Raw genomic sequence first — 19,356 nt, 5'->3', positions numbered from 1 at the left:
TTAAAATTTCCAATTTTCTTAGCGGGAAGTTAAAAAAGTGTTTTTAATGTTTTAAATTGATTAGTCAAATGTTTTTAAGGTTATTTAGAAAAAAGTTAATTGAAATTTTTATCTTATCAAAAGTTATCGTAGTTTGATAATTCCAAAAATAGTATTGTACCTCAGTCTCATCAGACTTTTGAGCTCGAAGAGCTCGAAAATAAAATCAGCAGAATTTAAAGCGTTAGGTATGGACTTAGCGGGAAGTTGCAGGGATGGCCTTTTTAAAGTCAATCGTCTTTCTAATTTTTTTTTTGTTTTTATTTTTTAAATATCTTTCAAATGGCTACAACAATTGATCTCAAAATTTAATGAAATCTAAACTTCAATAAAGAGTTTCGAACGTCGACTCGCTTATAAAAATCGGTTAATTAGTTTTAAAGATACCGTACAACAAAATTTTAGTTGCATAAATCCATACACATACGGCCAGACGCCCAGCCAGGAATAGTCGGAATGGCTTTCTAGACAAAACGTTGAGATCTGATGAGAACTTGCATTCTCGAAATCGGACCGAAATCAATAAAATTCTACTTCTAAAAATTATTAAGTTTAAAAGCGAGAAGTTAGAAAAGGATACTTGTACAATTTCCATTTCAGAAATTTGGAACGCATCTCACTTGAAGTTGGAAAGACTTAACTTTATAGTAATTTAAAATGTAGAAATATAATGAAAATATTTTAAGAGCTTACATGGTTACCCTTGTAAATTTGAATGACCAGAAGTTGACGGGTTTCAATTTTTCGTGGAGTTATGTTAAACGTTCCATCTATCAAAAATTCAACACTCCCCTTTTCAGCATTTTTTAATAATGTATTTATAAAATCTACGTCGTATAAGGCTACTGAAAGACCATCTTTTGATGGTATACTTGATGACGAAAATTTTCCATGATTATAAGTCAACATTTTTTTGCATATTTCAGAAATCAAATATGTAGAATACTCTTGTAAATTGTGGGGTTGAGGAGGAGTAATTTTATTTCTTGAACGATGCATGGTGGCTTTTTTATTATCATAAGATACAGCAGGAACTTCAGGATTTCTGAGTGGAAAAATTTATTTATTATAACACTATTTTTTGACTGCTTAAAAGAATTACTCTAATTAATTAATAACGTTTTTATTGAATTTAAGTAAAGCTTGTCTGACAATTCTAATGAACCCGGAAAAAAATGATCAGACCGTTTTTAAAGCTCCATGAAGAATTTTCAAGTTTAAATCGATCGAGCCAGGAATTTCGAGGTAACTCCGAAAAAACACTTTTTTCGGTTTTCTTTCGACAATGATAACTCACGAACGAATCAACCGACTTTGATCGGGCGTGCAGTGATCGACGTGGTTTTTTGATCTTAAGAGCTGAATAGATTTTGAAATTGATCGGTAAAGCCATTTAAAAGTAATTCCAAAAAAACCATACTTCAAAAAATTTTTTTTTGTAGTTTTTTTGAGATTTCTCAAAATCTACTGGTCCGGATCGGTCCAAAGTGTATTCAAAATCTATGTTTGGTCAAACCCTTTCGAATGGCACCAACCGCGATGAAATCGGTGAAGCCGTTCAAAAGTTATAAAAGGGTTACACACACACACACACACACACACACACACACACACACATACAGTCACACGGACATCATTGCGAAAACATTCAGGGAAGCTTCCTAGGACCTCAAAACGTCGAGATCTGATGAAAACTCGATTTTCGAAAAACGAGGTAAAACCAATAACTTCCCAATTTTTGAAAATCTTCGATTTTCTTAGCGGGAAGTTAAAAATTCTAAAGTTGAAAAATAATTATAAATTCCCGCTAAGAAAATCAATGATTTTCAAAAAAATCGGAAAGCTATTGTTTTCATCCCGATTTTCGAAAATTGAGTTTTCATCAGATCCCGACGTTTCTTAAAAATATATCTTAAAATAAAATTGTCCAAAAACTGTTTTTTTGAGATAACTTTTAAACTAATGTATTGATCAATTCTAAAAACGAATCAGCTGTTAACCACAAAAAACAACATTGATTATCGCAAACTGCATCAAAATCGGTTCATTCGTTCAAGAGAAATCGTTATCGAAAAATTTGGAAAAAATCGTTTTTCTTATATAACTTCAAAATTTCTTCTCGGATCGTTTAGCGAGTAAGAAGTAATTTTTTTGCGCTTTAAAAGCTGCGTCGACTGCTGCAAATCGCATCAAAATCGATCAATTGGTTTGAGAATATTTATTTTTAAAAAATTTTTAAAAAGTGTTTTACCAACATAACTTTAAAATTTTACGTTGAATCGTTTGGTAGGTAATGAATAATCTTTTTCTGCTTGAAAAACTTTGTCGAATGCTGCAAGTCCCATCAAAAACGATTGAGTCGTTCGAAAGATATCGCAATTAAAAATTTTCAAAAAAGTATGTTCTCAACCACCACCAGAATTTCAAGCTCAATGAAAAAGAATCAAAGTTGTATTTTTGAGTTCGAAGAGTTTAAAACTTCGGAATAGGTGATTTCTCGAGCCTTTTGTACATAGCGGGAAGTTCCAGGAATGACCTGCAGGTCAACCGTTTTTCAGATTTTTTTTTGATATATTTAAATTGAAAATGGAAATTTTCGATTTGCAACTTCCAATGTCAAAATTAAGGGTATCTTTGATGGGATATTTTACAGAAAAATTTTTTAATAAAAGTCAAATTTCCATTGATAAGACCATCCAATCATTGAATTGTCATATTGACAAATTGTTAAATATATCTGCCAATAATAAATGATCGAATATTCTGATAACTAATTATCAAACACTTATATGATAAGCAAATGATTAACAAATAAAGGTGTCAATGACTTTTGATCGTATCAAACTGTCGATTATTTTATAATATTCTTAATACGATTATAATTAAGAAAAAAAACTCTAAAATAATGGAAGGGATTTATATTTATATCCCTAATCATCTTCTACTGCAAATTTTTAGTTGTATGGACCCAGTAAAATTAATGAAATTACGTTTAGTCAATTCAGATTGGAAAGCATTTATAGAAAATGAATGCAAAATTTGGCGTCAATTAGTTTGCTCAAGCACGGAAGTAAAACCATGGAGGTATCAATTGATTAAATTGAAATACCCATCAATGAGTTGTGATTCTTATGATCAGTTGGATGCTGATGAGTTTAAGGAATTATTCATATCTTTCATTGAATGGCGCAAAGTATATAAAAGTGATCATTGTCAAATTAACTGTAAGATACCGGAAGTTCAATTTTTGAATTGGGAAAGTGGAAATGATGCTGTTATTGATTCAGTAGGTAAAGTAAGCAAAATATTTGTGTATGATCATGATTCATGATTATTATTGTTTTTGTTTTTTGTTTTCAGATAAATACATAGCCATTGCATCACTTTCAGAACCCGTACGTATTTTTCTGATTGATGTTGATAGTAATGAATCGATAGAAAATCCTCTAGAATTGACTTCATATTTTAATGAAATTATCTTCAACGATATATCAGACGTATTTCACATAAAGATTTGGCGGCCTGGTATGTATTATCACTACTTTTGCATGTCTCGTAATACGAACGCGTTTGAGGTAGTTCTCTACTCTCAATACATCGCATGTCCAAGTAATTTTGTGGTATTAAAATTGTCACCATCAAAGCCATATTGCATTTAACATAATATACACGGAGAAAATTTTATAGTAGAGTTTATTATCTAGTTATGTTAAAATCTATTAACTGAATTCGATAGTAGTAAATATTATTTAAATAATTAAGTAAACTATCTAAATTGTAGTATTTACCATCCTGATGGTAACTACTACTATTATGATGGTAATCAGTAATAATAACTGTTATTATTTTAATTAGTTACTACTATTATCAAAATCGTAATTCCTAATATAACCTGATGGTTGCAGTTACCATCAGTAATAATAATAACTACTACTTAAGCTAGTAAAAAATATTAAAAAAATTAATTTATTAATTTAAAATATTAAAAAATTAATATATTAAAAAAATAAATTTTTACTTGTCTAAAACAATTTCCAACGCCAAATTTTTCAAAAAGAATTTGGAATTTCCAAAAAAATCAAAATTTTCAATAAAATTCAAATTAAAAAAAAAAATTAAAATTTCAAAAAAGAAATTTTGAATCAAAAAAATCAAATTTTCAAAAAAAAATTTTGAAGAGAATTTAAAATATTTTAATATTTCAAAGAAAAAAATGTACATTAGCTAAAATATGGATGTAAATGAAGGATTTAATTAAATTGATATTATTTTTTCTTTCAGAATTTTTACAATCTGAGATGGTTACAGTTACCATCTTTGATTGTAACAGTTATAATTTTTTTATTATTTATTAAACCAGAAAATATTACAGATAATCAATATATAATATAATATAATAAATGACATATCTGTCCTATAGAGATGCATAACATCTGTTCATAGGACTGGTATAAAATAAAATACAAATCAAGAAAGCTAGTTTACATATATAATTAATTTATAATAGTAGTTTAGAGAAAAATCACAAGTCACATTGCTTTATCCATCGAATTAGACTTATTTTCAGTAATTTGGTTGTTGCGGCAAAATATTTCAATTCGTTCGGTAATAAATAAATAAATTAAAATATTTAAAGGCCGTGTATTTTGCACTTTGACTTGTGATGTTTTTATTAATTTTAGGAAGTGAGATTGACTTATTTCTAGTATTGAAAAAAGTATTTGAAAGTTTGTGCCTGCAATCATTGAAATAGAAGATGAGTGAGTTCACAATGAAAGTTTTTTGTATATTTAGAACATTACAATTTTCATCTATAATAATTTTTTGAATCAGTCTATTTTGAGTTGATACTATAGAATTTCTAGTGGTACTATAAGCACCACCCCAGGCAATTAATCCGTAGTTAATAATACTTTCAATCATTGCATGGTAAATTATTTTTAAAGTCCTTCTATTCATAAATAAACTAAGTTTATAGAAAACATATGTAAAAAATTTTAACTTAGTTAATAAATTTTTGGTATGATAGTCCCATTTTAGTCTACTATCAATGATCAATCCCAGGTATTTGTAGGATTGAACTCTTTTTAGCTCCTTATTGACTAGATATAATTTAAATTCAGTTGGGACACTATCAACATAACATCCAAAAGTAATAAACGAGCTCTTATCTATATTTAGAGATAATTGATTGGCACACATCCACAAGTTAATATCATTTAGCCAAGTAGTAATTAAAGACTGAACATCCGACTAACTTTTAGCAGAGCATAAGACAGCAGTATCGTCAGCATATGAGACTAGTGAGTTTCATGGAGCCACTTTGAATATGTCATTAATATAAAGAATAAATAAAAGTGGTCCTAAAATCGTGCCCTGAGGGACACCCACTTTTACATATCTTTCCTTACTTGATATGTTATTCACTTTTACAGTTTGAGTTCTGTCATTTAGGTAATTTCTCAGCAGATCCAGTACAACACCTCTAATTCCATATGCTTCAAGTTTGACTAGTAAAATTGCACGGTTAACAGTATCAAATGCCTTTGTCAGGTCGAGAAAAGCTATCACAGTTGGGCAACTTATGTCTAGATTATTGCATATATATTCAGTAACAAAAGAGATAGCCTCTTTTGTACCACGGTTCTTTACAAAACCATACTGTCTATCCGAAATTAACTTGTGTTTGTTTACAAAGTCTAACAATCTCGAATACACAATTTTTTCCATTACTTTAGCAATATTAGATATAAGAGGAATTGGTCTATAGTAAGAAACTAAAACTTTGTCACCTGCTTTATGCAAAGGTATTATTTCAGCAGTTTTTAAAGCTTTAGGCCATATGCCTTCATTCATACATACATTAAAAATATGTTCCAGAGGTATACTAATTTTATTTGATAAACATTTTAATACTTTGCTATTTATACCATCTATTCCCCCAGATTTTAATTTCAATTTCTTAATAGTTTTCCCAATTTCCTCAATCGAAGTAGGTTTGAGAAAAATACTGAATTGATTAGGCTCAAAAGTTTTTTTTTCATATTTGATATTTTTGTCAATATCTGAGGCTAGTTTATATCCAATATCACTAAAATAATCGACAAATGATCAGAGATCTCTCTCTTATCAATTATTTTGTAATCATCATTTAAAATGAATTCAATATTATCTTTTTTATCACTATTTTTTCCTAATTCACGTTTAATAAAGTTCCATAGTTTTGTACTGTCATTTTTGTAATTATTCACTTGATTTTTTAAGTAATTTTGTTTTGCAAGTTTGATAACTCTATTCAAAACTTTACAATAGTTATTATACTCTACTTTAAGAATTATACGATTTTTATTCTTTTTCCAAGTTAGATAAAGTATTTCTTTCCTTTTACACGAGGTTATTATGCCCGTTGTGATCCAGTCCTTCCTAGGACTAAATTTAGTTCTAGTTTTCTTATTTGGAACACTATACGACTCTTTTACAAGATCTTGTATAATTAAAATTAATTTATTTATTGCAACATCCGGATTATTTTCTAGTGTCAACAGGTTCCATTTTATCTGATCACTTAGATTACTTAGTTTATCATAATTAATACAAGGTAAAAATAATGGTTTATTTACTCTTTTGTCTATTCTAATTGAAACAAATAATGTGTAGTGGTCTGTAAAAGCACTAGTATACGTGAACGAGTTTATATTATTTAAATTAGATTTGATAAAGAAATTGTCCATACAGGAACCACCATCTACGGAAATACTAGGTCTAGTTATATTGTTAAAATAGGGAATATAACCGCTATTCAAAAAATTGGACAAAAAATCGTTGGATACATCTTCATCACTTAATATATTAATGTTAAAATCACCCGCCAAAACATTTATAATAATTACAATTATTATTTTCGATAGTAATCGTTACCATTATTAATAGTAACTATTACAATTGTCAATGATACCACCTATTATTTTGTTACTAATTAATTTTATTACCATTTTAGATAGTAGGAGTTATTATTTTTGTATAGTAGGTAGTATAATTAATTTTTCTCCGTGTAGATGAACGTGTATCAAGAAAACACTAAACAATCCATCTTATCTTTTCTAAAAAATCATTCTGTATAGCTTTTAAAAAAAAAAAATCTTGTTTAAATAAATTAATATTTTGTCATGATAACACCTACGAAAAAATTGACGTATCGAGACAGAGTTTTTATTTATTAGCTTCTAAATTTTAGAAACTGGCTTCGTATTGCAGATGGATGTATAATTCGAAGTTCTTAATTATAATTAACTAAAAACTGAGGTCAACTAGTGTTTGGTATATCTATTGAAACCAAATAAAATTAATTAGAACACAGAATATATGGGCTTTATACTAGAAAATTTCGAGTCGAAGATGAAATTTAAGAAAATTATTTTCTTATCCAGAGAAAATTTCACACAGAAAAAAAAATTAACTTGAATCAAGTAAATAATTTTGAAGAACTTGATCTTCTTGATTTGAGTAGAAAAATTGTTAAACTAAGAAATTTTTCTTGGTTTAATTAATTTTTACTTGATTCAATAATTTTTCGTCTTGATTCAAGACACTGAAACTTTTCAGAATTATTTTCTTGATTCAAGAATTTTTCTCTTAATTCAAATTAATTTCTTTTTCTGTACAATTTCCAATCTAAAAAGTAGATAATTTTCTTGGACCAAGACATTCTTGAAACAAGTTAGCACTTTCTTGAATTAACATTGTCGAGTATCTTAATTTTCGAGACAGAATTTCTTGAACGAATTTAAGTGTATTCATTTGAAAACAGTGAAGAGTTAAGTTAACCTTAAGTAAGCTCGTAAGGAAAATGTTCTGCTTATTCTCGAGTTTTAATTCATTACAGAGTTAATTTCTGAAATTAAAACTAAATAATCTGAGACAAGAATGTGAGAAATTTTTTAAAAATTATCTTTTTCTTAAATAAAATATTTTTTTCAATAAAATGTTTTTTTGTTTTTAATAATTTTTTTTTTTCTTTTCGATACAATATTTTTTCATCCTACAACTTCACTCGAACTTTCTTAAAGTATACACCTTTCCGATTATTTATTCTTATAGTGCCTCATAAAAAATACATTTTCATTACAGCGGAAAATAAACTAATTCTGATAATAAAATCGAACGACGAAGTGCTTATTTTTGATCTTAACGAAAAAATATTCATGAGGACTCCTGAATTATTGGAGTACTACAATGAATGCGATACAATTATATGGTATGTAGTTTAAATACCACCTAAAAATGATGTAATAATTAATAATTCGACAATCACTAAAATACTCAACACTCGAAACCGACAGTATTCCATATGCATACTAGCTTACAATGTTTTTTAATTTTTAGTCGTGGATCAAATGATATTTACTTTGGATTCGAAAATTTTGGAACTTCGCAGTTGGTATTTGTGAAGTGCCAATACGATGCAATTAATCGCAAAATAAATAATGAGCTATTATTATACATCGACGATTATTTAGCTCAACGAATTACTGAGCGGTTTTTTCGATTTGAAGACATGGTCGTGATCAACAAAGTAGTAAGTTCTCTATACATTAAAAATAAATACTTCTGATATATATTAACAATGTATATATTACAGATGATAATAGCTTATCAAGTGCGGGCACATATGCGAGTCACCGTAATAGATTTTTCAGAGGTTGACAAGTTTCCACTCACCATTGATGTAAGCGATAAAGCGTACACCAGAAAAATATTTGGAAAAATTGATATGTTCTATAGTAATTTAATATTTATTTATACGGCACTTCCCGTTGCGATAAATAAAAATAATGGTTAGATCAAAATTTATATGTTTAATATTGATGTGAAGCTCATTATGAAGTTTCGTATGAACCTATTTTTACCTTACAATTTAAATATTTCGGCTAAAAAATGAATTTAATTTTTAGTTTCGGAGCTTCTTACTGGTGTAGCTAAAAATTTTTTCCTGGATGAATTTTCGCGCTTGAAATTATTGGAGACGAAAGCCGCTTATCCAGACGGAGTTACGGAAATTACTATCATTAAATTCCATTTAAACAATTTATACTTGATTACGAAAAAAGGTATTTCTTATCTGAATCTAACTTTTTCTTTTTATTTGTCATCAATTATTATCATATTATTCTAATTTTTAGGACAATTGTTAATTTACAAATTAAAGAATTTTGAACATCTAAAATATCTTGATTTTGATAGACTAACACCGAAGGTCATTGATTTGAAGAGTCGAGGATCTGTTAAAGATATATTCTTTCTTGAACTACGTGAAAAGCCAATTATTGTAATCGCACGGAAATACTCACCAATAATACTTTTATATTTTCATTAATTATTAGAGATTTTAAAAATTTTTAATTAAAAAAATGATACAACTAATTAAACAAAGTTCAAAAAATTCTAAATATCATCTTTAAATGCTGGAGTATTATATTATTATGGACCGTGGAACTAAACGATTAACCGATGCTCTCTAATAATGCAAGTTGATTACAAACGAAACTTAGTAGTAATTATTTGATAGGGCATACCACCTTCTTTTTGACTACAAAATTAGTTCAATGAATAATTTTATTTACATTCACTTATTTTAATCTTGAAGTTTATCAAAAATAAAGGATTGACAAATAAGAAAAACAATCAAATCGAATTATTGAATGTAACCGACCAATTTCAAATAATCCCGAGTCGAAATATCAAGCGTGATTCCAACTTCTCGAGCGTTTCAAACGTAACTCCAACGTCTCGAGCGTCACAAGCGTAACTCCAACTTCTCGAGCGTTTCAAGCGTAACTCCAACTTCTCGAGCGTCTCAAACGTAACTCCAACGTCTCGAGCGTTTCAAACGTAACTCCAACGTCTCGAGCGTCACAAAAGTAACTCCAACGTCTCGGATGTTGCAAATGTAAAAATAATGTTTTAAAAGCATGACAAAAATAAATTTTATTTCTTAAACGGTAAAAGCGTAAACTAAACGTATGATTTTCAATACAGTGAAAATTCACAATGGTTTTGAAACTCCAAAAATTTAATAGGGACAGAAAAAACGATTCACTTTTATCAAGTGAATAATTCTCCTCGAACTTCTTTTCATGATCGAAGTAAATTGCACGCCTTATAAGCAAAGCGTTGAGGTAGTACTCTATTTTCGACATGTCAAAAAAAGTAAACAGTTTTTTCGAAACTGATTTTGATTTTTTTTAACTATATCACACTCATAGGATAATATGAGTGCATTTATATAAAGTCAAATAATATCGCGTTACAGATGCCATAAGGGCGTATAAATTTTTTTTGCATTTCTGCACGTTTCATACAAAAATGCGTTAATTCCCGAAAAAAAATTTTTTATACGCCCTTATGGCTTTTCACCGGGACCTTTTGCTGGTATACGCCCTTATGGCATCTGGAACGCGATATGTCAGGCTCATAAAATATATTTCAATAACAATTATTTTGTTTAATATATTAAATAATAACATTAAAAATAATTTTTTCTGGACGTCTGTGTGTCTGTGTTTATCAATCCGTGTATGTGACAAGGAAATTGCTCGAAAAAATAATCCTGCAGGAATAATTTTTTTTTTTATCATGTAAAGTAAAACACTACGGATTTTCTCAATTAATATGAGCGTTAAGTTTACTGTCGTTTAATTATTATTTATAAAAAAACTAACATACAACCGCGTATTTGTATATCTATATCTACATTTTATTATAGTATTTTTTTTCTTCACCTAAAAGTTATGCAGCCACTAAATTATAGCAGTTTTCTGTTTTTTATTATTTTTTTTTCTTAATGACATAAAATTTAGCTGTCATTTTAGAATTTTTTAATTTTTTTTAACCAACAAATTTGTTTTAAAAAATTGAATTTTTTATTTTTTTTTAATTTCTACATGTCATTTTTTTTCTTACTTCTTTTGTAATGAGTTAATTGTTATAAAAATTGTTAAAATTATCAAATATCTGCTAAATTAATTTTCATTTTATTTTAATCAATTTTATTGTGAAAAATGAGATTATAAGGCGTGTACTTTTGCATTTTCTAAACCTTTTTTTTTTGTAATAAAAATTTGTTCTTTACTTCTTAAAATTAATTCACCCTATAAAAAAAAAAAATTGAAAACAATAACAACGGTTTTATTTATAGAAGCTTAAAAATTAAGTCAGGTGATTCCAAATTTCTTTAAACTAGAATTCAAATTTGCGCACGCTTGACTATAGACTATACATGTATTTTCATGCTTATGATATATTCGATCAATCACGTCATGAATAGTTTGATCCACATACATTTCATCTCTATTTTATTTTGGGATTTATTATGGGATATGGGATTTTGGGATGTCGAAATCGAAACTACTCGTTGTATTCGACTTATCGGCTTTTCGACTAATCGATTGTATCAGAATCATTTGTGTACATTGTAGTATCGGTTCCGTCGAATCGAACGTAATCAGCTGACAGGCTAACAGGCCTGATAATTGTTGTCAAAAGAAGAACAAATATTTAAACGAAATGTTTATTAATTAATGATTAAAATGATAAATTTCAATTTAAAATATTTTATGAACATGATGGTAAGTGATTAATAAATTTTCAGTTGATTATTTTGTATATATTTCATGTTCTGAGTTAACCTGAAAAAAACTGTTTATCCACAGATTCGGTAGAATCTGGCGCCAAGTTCCGTTCAAAAATCCCGTTGTAAACGGAGCGCCAGACTACCGACTGTGTTTACTGTAAGCAGAACGGTATTTCGAGGTTGCAAAATTTTATTTAATTATATGGTTCTCCTTTTTCCAAAATGATATATTATAAAAGTAATTTATACTTTATTTTACTGATATTAATTAATTATAATCAATTATAACACTTAATTCACTTAAAATTATTAAATTTTATCAGCACAAACTATAGTAAGCCCAGAAATTTCGATCCTGACTTTTTTTCGATGGGGAATATCAGCGCCACAGACTAGATAAAATGAATATGTGTAGTAACCCATGTAGAAAAATATTATATTGGAATATAATCTGAATATAATAATTTGCGCATATAATGGAATATAATCAGATTATATTGCAATATAATTCATTATAATGTAGACCGAAAATAGTTTTTTGAGTTTATAAAGTTAACATTAAGTATACACATAAATACAGTGCGGACGTGATTTAGTTACAGTCTCATTTTTATTGTCATATCTGCATTTAAATTTCCGGCTACAAGTTAAATTTTATTCCTAGTCGTAGTTTAAAAAATCGGGCAACGTTTTGTGATAATAATTGTCATATCACTCGCCTCCTTTCATTTTATATTATATAAATTAATTTGACATTATTGGTGAGGTTAGAGATATTTTTCTATAAAATATACAATTCGTGAATTTCGGAAGTTCGTATCTGCTGCCATCTAGCGACTACTACAATGACTACCAGCTGTGCGCTCTGTATGAAGACTATTACTGATCCAGCTGCACTTGTGCAAACTGGCGCTCCGTGTAGACACTATTTTCACGACTCCTGTGTCAAGACGCGCTGCAGTTTACAGAATAAAGCGCGCGCCACTGGAAAAATTGCTGAGCAATGCCCAGTGTGCCCTGTTGACACTTCAAGTGTATTAATGCAGATAAATGCCAAGCTAGCTAAAATTGATAAAATTGATAATATTGAATCGAAGATAGATGTTTTCACAAAAAAAATAGATACAATGCAGGCGACAGTTGACAAATTGGTTACAGACTATGATGGAATGAAGAAAAATGTAAAGTCATCAGAAGAACGGATTTCAAAAGTAGAAAAGGTGAAGAATAGACCAGATATAGATAGTGGTCTCATTGCGGAAGTAAAAGCTGCAGCTCAGAGTATTGTTGATAGCAATCTTGAGCTTAGAACATTGCAATTAGAATCGCAGTTGTTAGCTGATGAGATCACTTTGGGTGGCATCCCTGAATCGGTCGGCGAGAAATTAACTGATGTTGTAATCGAGTTAACAAGGAAACTGGAGGTGTCTGTGACGGAGAAAGAAATTGTTAAAGTTGAACGTCTTGGTCGTCATGGTCGGGGTAGTCGCAATATTCGGGTAAAATTTAATAATCAAAAGCATGTTGACAGTCTTATGAGTAACATTAAAGGTAACTCTGTTAAAGTAGGTGATTTATTACCAAATGCTGAATCTCCAGGAGCAATAATCTACATGCATCGACGACATCCGTCGTCTCTTTATAAACTTCGCCAAGACGTTCGTAAAAGATATCCGAATAATCCGCCAAAAAATATTTGGATTTCTTATTCGTCTGTAAATGTTAGATACACAGATGATAAACTGCCAATCAAGCTTTTGCCATCAACAGGATTAGGCCCTCTAGAGGATCTAACTAATTAGCAATTTGCAGCTCCTTCTTCATCATCAACAAGCAGCAATCCTGACTCTTCTTCTTCCGCAACGTATCAGAACTCACCACAGCGGCATCTTAATAATAGCTTAAAATTATGTCACATTAACGCCCAGTCACTCAGAAATGAGCAACACTTGGAGTTGTTTAAACAATATTTCAGAACACATAAATATGATGTAATTGCAGTCTCGGAGACGTGGCTTAATCATTTGATATCTGATAATCTTGTTTCTCTGCCATTATTCACGATATACCGTCATGATCGGCATCTACGAAGTGGTGGCGGAGTTGCTCTCTATATTAGGAATGACTTAGTGTCCAGACTTGTGTCATCTTCAGCTAACATGGAAGACAAACATCCAGAGTATATATTCGTTGAAATATCAGGTACGTCGAGAGATAAGGTTGTGATTGGTGTTGTGTATAAACCTCCAAATATTGGACATCTTGATGATCTGGAAGATGAGCTTGAGGCTATTACGGCATCTTATAGAAATATTATCATTCTGGGTGACTTCAATTCGGACCTAAGTAAAAAAAATTTCTATGGGGATCAACTTCGATGCCTCTGTGAAGACTTCAATTTAAAAATTATTCAGTATCATACAACTCATCACTTAGAAAATTGTGATTCATGGATAGATGTCTGCATTGTCGATGATTATGAAAAAGTCTTGGTCTCTGAGCAGTCTTCGAAGCCATTTCTGTCGAACCACGATTTGATATCCTTGACATATAATTATAAGGTTGGTCGACAGCAATTGAACAGTTTTTCGTATAGAAATTGGAATGCGATCAACGACGACTTATTACAGGACTTATGTGAAAACATTGATGTTGATACTATGCGATCCTTGGAGACTGTGAATGAGATGAATAAATATCTACACGAACACCTAGGTTCAATTATTGACACCGTAGCACCAGAGAAAACTATTTTCCCACGTCGCCCACCGGCACCGTGGTTTACAGATCAAGTCAAAGAACTCCAGGGTCGTCGTGACAAACTCTACCGAATTTACAAGAGAACTGGTTACGCATACAAGGAATATGTAGGTGTCAGACGTTTAGTGAAAAAGAGAATAAGTGAAGAAAAGAAAAGGTACTTTGATCAGCAGTTACACAGTGCGAAAAACTCTCGGGATATGTGGAATGATTTAAGAAAACCAGGCTTAGTAAAACAAAAAAAAAATACTCAAGTGGCAATGCGAATAGATTTGAATGTTTTGAATGATTATTTTATACAGTCATCTAGCTGTCGTGACGGACCTGATGTTGGTGTCCAAGATATTGTATTGATTCGTAGAAATAACAATGTATTTAATTTTTCAGAACTGAATACATTTACTGTTAAAAATCGATAATGCGTATAACGTCGAATTCAGTAGGACCTGATAAGTTTTCAATTAAATCATATAAATGTACATTGTCATTCCTACTGCCGCTAATTACAGAATTATTTAATAAGTCTTTGTCTACGGGAGTGTTTCCGATAGAATGGAAGTTGTCACATATCATACCCATTCCAAAGAAACCTAATGCCTCTGATTGTACTGATTATCGACCTATATCATTATTATCTAATTTGTCAAAAGCATTAGAACGGTGTGTGCATGATCAAATTGTGAGATACATTAATGACAATGATTATTTGGATAAATATCAGACCGGCTTTCGAGAAGGTTTAAACACTCAGACTGCGGTAATAAAATTTTGTGATGATGTACGACTAGCGATGAATGAATCTAATATAACCATAGCTGTACTCTTTGATTTAAGTAAAGCGTTTGACTCGGTAAACCACAAAAGGTTATTGCATAAATTACAATTTATGAACTTCTCTGATTCATCAATAGATTGGATTAACTCTTACTTAACTCAAAGAAGACAGTCGGTCTATTTCAATGGTCATGAGTCATCTTGGAAGGATATTATAAATGGCGTACCTCAGGGTAGTGTGCTTGGACCCTTACTCTTTTCTTTATATATTTCTGATCTTGCGAAACGGTTAAAATGTAAATATTTATTTTATGCAGACGATCTAATTATATATGCTTCATGTTGCCCATCGCAAATTAATGAATATGTTGCTATGTTGAATAATGAGATAGAAAAAATTGTTGATTGGTGCAATTTAAATTGCTTGAAATTGAATGCTACAAAAACTAGTGCTATTATACTAGGAAGTAGGCAGAGAGTTAGCAGTAATTTTTGTAAAAGTGCCCAAAATATAATTGTCAGTAATCATGTGATTCCATATGTACAATCAGTTAAATACTTGGGTTTGATAATTGATAATACTCTATCGTGGGAGAATCAAGTTGTAAGCGTATGTATTCGTGCGATGAAAACGCTAGCGCAACTAAAAATTAATAATGAAATTTTTAATGAACAGTTACGCATAAAATTGGTTACGACCTTGATTTTTCCCATCTTCGATTACTGCTGTGCTGCTTATACAAACATCTCAGGCAAATTACAGCATAGATTGCAGCGTAAAATAAACTCATGTATAAGATATATTTTTAAAATTTCGAGATTTGAGCACACTACTCCGTATTATAAAAAATTAGGCTGGTTAAAACTTGATGTTAGAAGAGATTATTTCATAGCTTGTTTATTTTACAAAGAAATTAAGTTAAATTACTGTCAATTATTTAAATCGAATTTAGAATTTCTGCCGATTGTGCTAAGGAGAGGTGACGTCAGGAATGATTATCTACGTCTGCCAAAAGTAATTGTGCAATTTATGAAAACTCTTTCCTAATTCATGGTATAAAAGTTTGGAACTCGTTACCGGCCGAAATTACATTAATTGACAATTTCGAACAATTTCAACAGGCTTGCTATGACTTCTTCTTACAATAAATGTTAATGTTATTATTTCTCTGTTAATATGTTATTATTTTAAGAATTAATATGTTCTTACTTTTAATAATTTAATATCAAATATTTAAATTGTATTAAAAACACTGTATCAAATGTATACATGTAAATGATAAAATTTATGTATTGTTGATGGTCCTGAAGGAGCTTAGAACTCTAGGATCAAATAAATTTTTCTATCTATCTATCTATCTATCTATTATATACTACTTTTTGTAGTATTTTTATTAAAAATATTTAAAATGAAAATGCTGTCTCGGCGGAAACGCTTAACCTGTGGATACAAAATTTTCTTTTAGAGTGTGGTGTGTTGATGAGAGTTTCACTGCCCACAGTGCGCAGAATTCATCGACATTTAAAATAGCAGACGCAGGAGTGAGCTTGGATCTCACACGGAAAATGATGAGATGGTTAGAAAAATTTCAAGTTTTACTACGTTCTGTGACAAACAATCTTCTATGAAAAACAATAAGTAAAAATTTATTTTTCACTTCTTGAATAAAAGAAAAATAAAAATTTGTTGTCAGTCTCTGAATATTTACAGTTTGTACATGATAACGAGGCTGGAAGTATAATTAAACGATTAAACAAACTTAATTGTACCTGATGTGGTGCAAACTCAGTCCAATTTAAAATTTTAAACTTTAAATAAGTGGTTAAAAGTAGCTAGAAGAAGTAATGCTATTAATATTTAATGATTAAGATTTAAGGTTTTTAAAAATTATTTTATTATAATAATTATGACATTTTTAACAGTAAATATAAATGAAAATTGAATGAATAAGTATTGTTAATATGAATTGAAATCAACGAAAAAAATAACTTTCCTCATACAAATTTTAGACTCAAATCTCCTATTCTCTGCTAGCAACTAGTTTGTTGCGAAGGCTTTGTTTGATGGTTTGTTCATCCAACTTCTTCCATCCCTGCTCCTTTCTATAAATATCTAAGTATTCTGAAAATAAAAAGAAATTGATTGATTAAATGAAATACTATACAATAAAATTTTTTCTTCAAACTGTGCTGTAGAGTAAAAATTATTATTTTGAAACTATTATTGTTTTACCCAGCAAAACTTTCGATCCATTCTGATCTAAATAAGAATGGGTTTCGCCACTTTGACCCTTTTCTTTTTTTTTCCCTCTAATAGAGTTAGACAGGGTGCAAGTTTTCATTGCCTCGTCAGTGAAAATTAATGTTAACAGTCCTCTGGCAAAGCTTCTCAAATCGCTGGTCGAGCCTTTTAAATTTTTTAAACCTTGAGTGTTAACATAGATACCCCTCTGAGGTATTAATTCCGAAGTGCCAGCTGATTCGTCGTCAGGATAGCGCAATGTCAATTGAGTGTCCGATGGCGTCATTTTCTTAGAAGTAGGTTTGCGAGAACCATTCCTTGCCGATTCCTGTGAAATTTTCTCAATTTTTCGTTCTCCATCATCAGACGACATTGAGCTCGTTATACGTAAGCCTTTCATTGAATTGAATTTAATCAATTTATTAGTTGTTTATTATATATTTGAAAATAAATATTGTTCTTACGTTTGCGACGTTTATCTTGAAGTGGCGAAATCGGTGAACGACTCACAGTAGACATAGCCCGTGATGAACGATTTTGTACATGAGACTCATCAAAACATAAATTTTCAGAATCAACATCTCTCTTTGAACGTATGTTTGTTGAGGAAGAGTGATCAATAAGCGATGGTGATAATTGGTACTTTTCGTATGCGGAGCGATCATTTCGGAGTAATTCTGATGGGATCTCATCAAATTCAGGGTCGGCGATAGCTGCGTATTCACGTACTGTTGATTGTTGACGATATTGGGGTAAATCATAACGATCATTCACTGATGATGATCCATTTTTGTGCGACATTGGTTGGTTATAATATTCTTGATTTGGTTTGTAAGGTTGACGATGAGAAAAATAAGCTGAAGACAAGTTATGTTGATATGTTGGAGATTGTTCTGTAGATTTACTCATTGATCCAGGTGGTAAATCATCAGAGTACATTGCTGGAAATTAATTAGGTTAAGTATGTCAAATGTATAAACTATTGATAAAAAAAATACTTGGAAAAGTACGAATCTGACTCTGGCACAGTGAAGGGATTGGTAATTGTTGAACATTTTTAGTCGGTGGATTTTGATTATTATTATAATTAGTTTTTACTTTCTGTACAGGATAGAGGTTTTGCAATTGGTTAGATAAGTTTTGAGTGTTAATAATTTTCGGTTTAGGGCGGCTTAACATGGATGAATCATTATGATAAAATGAGGTCGATGGTGGATTTCGATGATATTCGGAATTCTGTTGACGTGTGTCTGAAAATTTTTTTATTTAATAAAAAACATTATGATAAAATTAAATACAAATTACCACGTAGAGCTAAAACTCTACTCTGGTGTACTGCTGAAGCTGGTGAAATTTGTCGTTGACAATTCTCTAATGAATTATTATTATCATCAGAAGTGAGACATTCCAAAGAGTTAGAAAAAGGATTCGGAAACTGGAATGGATGATGTTGCTGTAGATCAGTAGGATGTTCAATTGAAAGCTCTTGTGAGTTAATCGCATTATTTGTGTTTGAAGAGGTAACAGGAGAAAAACCGAGGAAATCTATTATATTATTTGTTTTAAATATTGCGTCAGTTAACATTGGCTTTAAATCGTTAACCAAAAATTTGTGCAATTCTAATTTTTGTTTGTTAAACGCCTTTTGTTCCTGAAAGTTAATTCTCTTTAAGATAATTACAAATAAAAATAAAATAAAATATTACGTTATTTGCTTTTTGAGATTCTTCATTATATTCTTGAGTGAATGGTAGATTAAATCTCCAGTGCGGTTTATTTTTTTGAAGATAGTCCATAGTTCGATAGCTGTTGACACGTTGGGCTTCTTTTTGCGGATCCTACGTAAAATAAGCAAGAGTTGAAAAATAATCATGTAAATTAAGGTCAAATAATACTTACTTTCTGATTAATT

At 30.1% G+C, this 19,356-nt stretch overlaps 2 protein-coding genes across 2 annotated transcripts; one reads left to right on the top strand and one right to left on the bottom strand.

Moving 5' to 3' along the window:
• Positions 1-2,722: 2,722 nt before the first annotated feature.
• LOC123262452 lies at positions 2,723-9,624 on the top strand. Its single transcript, XM_044724668.1, has 7 exons — positions 2,723-3,329; positions 3,400-3,564; positions 8,167-8,293; positions 8,422-8,614; positions 8,678-8,873; positions 8,991-9,146; positions 9,219-9,624. The coding sequence occupies exons 1-7, from the start codon at positions 2,945-2,947 to the stop codon at positions 9,410-9,412; spliced, it is 1,416 nt and encodes a 471-aa protein (XP_044580603.1). The 5' UTR covers positions 2,723-2,944; the 3' UTR covers positions 9,413-9,624.
• A 7,599-nt stretch (positions 9,625-17,223) lies between these two features.
• Positions 17,224-19,304, bottom strand: LOC123264024. The gene is made up of 4 exons (XM_044727069.1): positions 18,750-19,304; positions 17,909-18,694; positions 17,436-17,837; positions 17,224-17,324 (listed from the first exon to the last, which is right to left on the bottom strand). The coding sequence occupies exons 2-4, from the start codon at positions 18,381-18,383 to the stop codon at positions 17,224-17,226; spliced, it is 978 nt and encodes a 325-aa protein (XP_044583004.1). The 5' UTR covers positions 18,384-18,694; positions 18,750-19,304.
• Positions 19,305-19,356: the final 52 nt, after the last annotated feature.

Source organism: Cotesia glomerata, linkage group LG4 (genome assembly GCF_020080835.1).
Source record: "Cotesia glomerata isolate CgM1 linkage group LG4, MPM_Cglom_v2.3, whole genome shotgun sequence".
In the NCBI taxonomy this organism is placed as follows: domain Eukaryota; kingdom Metazoa; phylum Arthropoda; class Insecta; order Hymenoptera; family Braconidae; genus Cotesia; species Cotesia glomerata.
This window is presented reverse-complemented; position numbering and strand designations above follow the sequence as displayed.

What these genes read in the sequence shown, in the direction of transcription:
- LOC123262452 (XM_044724668.1), top strand. Translation starts at nt 2,945, where the DNA reads ATGGAAGGGATTTATATTTATATCCCTAATCATCTTCTACTGCAAATT. An exon ending in TGGTCGTGATCAACAAAGTA is followed by an intron (nt 8,615 to 8,677) that starts GTAAGTTCTCTA and finishes TATATATTACAG; the next exon opens with ATGATAATAGCTTATCAAGT. An exon ending in TGCGATAAATAAAAATAATG is followed by an intron (nt 8,874 to 8,990) that starts GTTAGATCAAAA and finishes TTTAATTTTTAG; the next exon opens with TTTCGGAGCTTCTTACTGGT.
- LOC123264024 (XM_044727069.1), bottom strand. Translation starts at nt 18,383, where the DNA reads ATGTACTCTGATGATTTACCACCTGGATCAATGAGTAAATCTACAGAA. An exon ending in TCAAGATAAACGTCGCAAAC is followed by an intron (nt 17,838 to 17,908) that starts GTAAGAACAATA and finishes ATTCAATGAAAG; the next exon opens with GCTTACGTATAACGAGCTCA. An exon ending in TGGATCGAAAGTTTTGCTGG is followed by an intron (nt 17,325 to 17,435) that starts GTAAAACAATAA and finishes TTTTATTTTCAG; the next exon opens with AATACTTAGATATTTATAGA.